The 4,969-nt window shown below is 39.5% G+C and overlaps 1 protein-coding gene across 1 annotated transcript in view; it reads right to left on the bottom strand.

Moving 5' to 3' along the window:
* Positions 1–4,969, bottom strand: part of ABCG8 (ATP-binding cassette, sub-family G (WHITE), member 8) — a 13,621-nt gene that overhangs the window by 266 nt on the left and 8,386 nt on the right. The window contains 7 exon segments of the mRNA XM_008940956.1: positions 336–463; positions 1,038–1,196; positions 1,199–1,289; positions 2,624–2,700; positions 2,823–3,019; positions 3,897–3,989; positions 4,084–4,249. Coding sequence (XP_008939204.1) covers positions 336–463; positions 1,038–1,196; positions 1,199–1,289; positions 2,624–2,700; positions 2,823–3,019; positions 3,897–3,989; positions 4,084–4,249 — 911 coding nt within the window.

The following is a 4,969-nucleotide window of genomic DNA, read 5'->3' as shown; positions in this document are numbered from 1 at the left end:
TGGTTACACCACGTCCTGTGGCTGCTGTACTTCAGAAGAGCACAGCTCAGCTGCCAAAAAACTTCAGCAAGCACATAGTTTGGGCTTGTGTAGAAATAGCTACCCTTTGTTTTTTAATTTTCTTCTCTTCCAGCAAAAAGCAAGCCATAAAAGGAGCGACTGCCTTAACGGTATCTGTAACAAGTGTAAAATATACCAAGTGTAATGTGACTTTACGTATTAATTTAGTGCTGGCCAGACTTGAGGCCTACAACATCTACTTAAATATGATGGGCATATAAATAGCATTCTAATCGGTTAGCAAATGTTAGTAGCAATTTTTGTTGGTGACTTACAAGTTTCCCTGGTATTTGAAGAGTGATATTTCCAATAGTCATTTCGTATGTGAGGTCAGTGAACTGAATTTGCATCATGCCTTGAAAATTCCATCTGAGAAAAGAGATTTTGGAAGCCCAAAATGGAACTGGAAAACAAAAATGGCAGAAAGAAAAAAAGTTTATATGCATACACAGAACTTCAGACCTCAAAAACGAAAGCGTTGCTGCTAAATAGAGCAGGTTTGTCTAATTGCTTGAGAACCAGAGACTGTAAACATAACAATTTGTTATTGGGCAAAACAGCAGATTTCTATTATATTGTTACGTGGAGATGGAAAACTAGGAGAGTGATGTTATCTATATCCATCAAACTCCCACTGTCAGCTAAGTCTCATTGGAGTTCAGTCTTCATCTGCTGAATATAACCCTGTTTACTGAAAGGAGAATTAAAAAATTTAAAAAAGTTCAGCAACTACACAAGAATTTGGCATCTCAATAGCACTTTTTTTTTGACCCAGCTTCTGTTGCCTCATTCTCAGATGCAGAAACTGATGTAAAGTGAATGATCTGAGTCCACTGTCAGCACCCAAGAGGATAATTTCCAAGGTAAGAATAAAGCTGGCTTCTCCTGCATGGTTCACACCCAGCCTCACAACAAGCGGGTGCTAAGGAAAGCCATTGACCTTTCAGTTTGGAGGGACGGTGGGAGCTTTGTCTTACCTGTCCAGAGATTTTCCAGGCTTATCACAAAACCACCACTCAGGTAGAACGACGTGAAAAGGACGTTGCTGAAAAAGGCTGAGAGCTGTAACGTTGGCAGCAGTGCTGCCAACCAGAGTGCCATCGTGCGGGCACTATATACAGCCAGCCACGCCAGTAATGCTCAGGTTCAGGAATGAGGTTTGCCAGCCAGTAGATAGGAACCCCATAAATTGTAACAAAAGCACAGTGTTCTGGGAGCTCCCCCAAAACCTGTTCAAGAAGCAAAAAAAGAGAGTAAGTTGAACTGCAAAACCACCCAAGATGCACCTTCATGTACTTCTGGGCTGTTTATAAAAACTGCAGGAAATGCTCCCTTAGAATGCAGCCAGCTCCCTGTTAGGTGTTGCCAGTGACAGGCAAAAACAATCCACAATAGCAATTGAAACCCTCACTTCTTTGTTCTCCAGTTGAGACAATTCCTATAACGAACTGTTAAATGGAGAAGATTCTTGTTACAGATTACACATCTTGTTTTGTTGCAGTTTTGGCAGCTTCTAAGAATTTAAGATGCTTTCACTGAGAACTGGTGTGCTCCATAACAGTAATACTGTTACTGACTTAACGGCAACTGTTGAACTTACTGTGAGATCAAATCTGAGACAAATCTGGCTGTTGGTCACTTCCCTGCTTTGTCCCAAAAGCAGTCCAGTTAGTAACTGCTCAGCTCATTGTAAAACAAAAACATGCTTAGCATTTTCTCAAATATCTAAAGATATGTATAGAGTATTATCATTATTTCCTCCAAAAAGGATTGCTACTGTCTTCTAATACAAAGATTGTAACAAATTACATCGATTTCTCTAGGAGTAATGTGCAATCTTTGTGACACAATGCAAAGAATATTTTTCTCTGGCAACTACTAATAAGCATTTAAAATCTTGTGCAGAAATGGAAACCTAAATTACAGATGGCATGGCAGGCGGAACTCATCTAACAGTGGCACATCACAATGAAGAGATTATTCTAAACCCTTGTGAAAAGGAGAATGGAATTTTTTTTAAAGTTCTAAATTTATTCCCAGAAACTCTGTCTCTTTATGCACTTAATACAGTTGTTTGTTCCTGACCAGTACAGGCCCAGACTGGAAGTGTCACCATTAGCATTTTGTCATTTCTGTTTAATCTTTTGCTTTGGTATTTAATAGCAATGTTTTGTTTTACAGATCAAGACATGTAATCAAAAATTCAAAGACTGCTTTCGTGATGCTTCAGGAAATGAAATGGTATGTAAAACTGTCTACACTCTCAAATTTGAGATTTCTCAAATTTTGGCCAAACAACCCAGTGAAAGATTCTGCTTTGGCTTTACTGGGGCGAGATCTCTGCCATGACTTACGGCAACAGATCTAAAGTAGTGTGAGATTTAATCCATTAATCCTAAGGAAGCAAGAATGATAGCCTCTAGTTGGCAGACACAAAAGAAAAAGGTCTGATATTAATGTGATCTTTTATACCACAAGGCTTTGTTTTCTGTTTGGTTTTGTTTTTGTTTTTTTTTAATGTTAAAGCCAGCTGTTTGTATTTCCTGGCAACAAACCTGATTACCTTAGCAAAGAAGTATGGGCTAACAGAGTACATTCCATCTTCTAAGTCATGATAAAGCATAGCTCTTTCTGAATGACCTGCAGGGTAGGAACAAACAGGTTAGTTTCATTCTAAGATTGCATTAGTATAATTTTTGCATTGATTTAGGAGTTTTCTGATTTTGATTGCTTGTAACATTTACAAGAAAACTAACACTTACATTTGGCAGTAACATCCAAAATCACTGTGAATGGGATTAGTGCACCTATCATGTACAACAGTGCTGTTGTGTCACGAATAGGGAGTCTGGTCTCATGGCCATAGTACAAAAATCCAATTAATAACGACATTAGAAGGGCCTCAAATCCGTGGATTAATAACGTTGGAAGATCTCTGAAGTCATTGGAGACTTGACGACTAGGAAAACAGCAACATTGACCATAAGGCACAGTGCTTACTAATGCCAGTTCTATTCAAATCCATTGCCCCAAATGCTTTGTTAAAATCCGTTCATGGAACTAGCTGGCTTGGAGGAGGACAGGAGTTGGGCTGTCAGTTTCTGTGAAGGTTTTTACTTAATCAAAGTAATTATTGAGGTGTCTGTAGCCCCTAGTATTTCAGGTCTGCAATGCTGAAAGCTTGAAGGAAGGCAATGGGGGTGGGACTCTGATTTCAGAGATGCAGAAGCAATTACTTCATTTTAGAAGTCTCTCTGTTAAGGACCTGTAACGTAAGCTAGTGACAGCTGATACTGGTAGGGATCTTCTACAGGTATTATAATACTTGATTGTGTTTCTTTTGAGTAGGCCAGCATGAAACCCAACTGCAACATTCATGTATGGTGGCTATAATCTGTGAAGCCTCCTGGCTTCAAATCTGAGGCAGACGTGTGAGGGGGGTGGCAATGCCTGAGCCTACCACATGCCTGCCTGGGCTTGCTGAGGGTTTTGTCATGACACCTGGGAATCAGGATGGCAGTACCCAAAACTGGGACCGTGATCCTGAGTGTGGAGGCTCCTGCTGCTCCTTAAAGCCACAGGCCCCCAGCAGTGTGTCTGGAAGGAGCCCTGGGGCAGAAAGCTGGGGCTGTACCTCTGGCTGCCATCCTGCTCAGGGGGCTGGGGTGAGCCAGTATAGCAACACCTCTGCTCTGTGGCTTCCCAGGCCTAGCACTTCATCTGCACTTTTAGCAGTTCTCATTTTTTGCATTCAGTTCTCATGTTGTGCTTCTTTCTTATGCTTTCAAATACAAATGGGCATCATACATAACTGTTCATGCTGGAGATGACGTTACCTTAACAATATAGTGAACTGCTTTAAGACTCCTGGTAACTGATCACTTGCATGGTTAGGCATGTTGATAGCCTCTTCTGAATTTAAATGGGACCTGCCCAAAAGAAAAGAGAAGAAAAAAACAAACAAAAAATAGCACAGGCTGTGGCTTTTATTCCAGTTCTGCTGTATGCCACACTTTTCTTTACCTTTGCTTGCTGAATGTGGTTGCAACGTTGTCTCCTTCAGTAACTTTCCATAAAAAATCATCAAAATCTTTGACTTTTTCTAGGAACAAGTTGGCAAGAGTATTTGCTCTTTTTCGGCTTTCCATCTCCTTTTCTGCAGTCTGTTTATCGATACTGGTCAAATCAACTGCAAGACATTGTTTGATATGAGTCGATATGCTACAGATGTGATAACTCCGTGATGTGTTTAGAATCAAAGATTTAATTGTGAACAGCCAGTATGACACGTGTGCATGCATTAAGGTACAATTGTTAAAACTTTATCAATTATTTTAGGTAATTAGAGAAGGACAGGTTGTTCATGTGTATTTTGTCTTGGGAGATATTTCTTACTTAGTCATTCAATGAGTCACTAAGTCATTTTGTAATTGCTTATTATAATATTGTAAACAGCTATTTTAGATTTTTCTAAATCTAACAGTGGCTTGAGAGGATTGCTGAGAACAAACAATTTTAATTTCCTTCCTGGCAGGTACATGTAGTCATTTACAAACCAGTATGTGTCTTGGAGAAAAAAAAACATTTGATTTAAGTCAATCTGCAAAATTATGATTGTCATCTTTTTTTGTATCCTACAGAGGTGCCATTAACTTTACTTGTTACTGAGAAAGCCCAAGAAGAGTGTTATGTGAGGATAACATAGTAGCTGCAACAATAGTTGACTTAGCATTATTTTTTACTTAACTGAATGGGGTTTTTTTTTAATCTAAACTTAGAGTAGTATTTTCCAAAGCTGACCTTCAGTGTAAAGTGACAAAACCTGATGTTTTGCAGGTGCTTTCTGAGAGCACTATTTCTGCACGTTTCATAACTCCATACCTTGGGCTGATAGTCTCTGTTCAGCCAC

Source organism: Merops nubicus, unplaced genomic scaffold (genome assembly GCF_000691845.1).
Source record: "Merops nubicus isolate BGI_N331 unplaced genomic scaffold, ASM69184v1 scaffold21025, whole genome shotgun sequence".
Classification (NCBI taxonomy): domain Eukaryota; kingdom Metazoa; phylum Chordata; class Aves; order Coraciiformes; family Meropidae; genus Merops; species Merops nubicus.
Note: the sequence above shows the minus strand (reverse complement) of the source record. Positions and strands in the feature narration are given on the sequence as shown.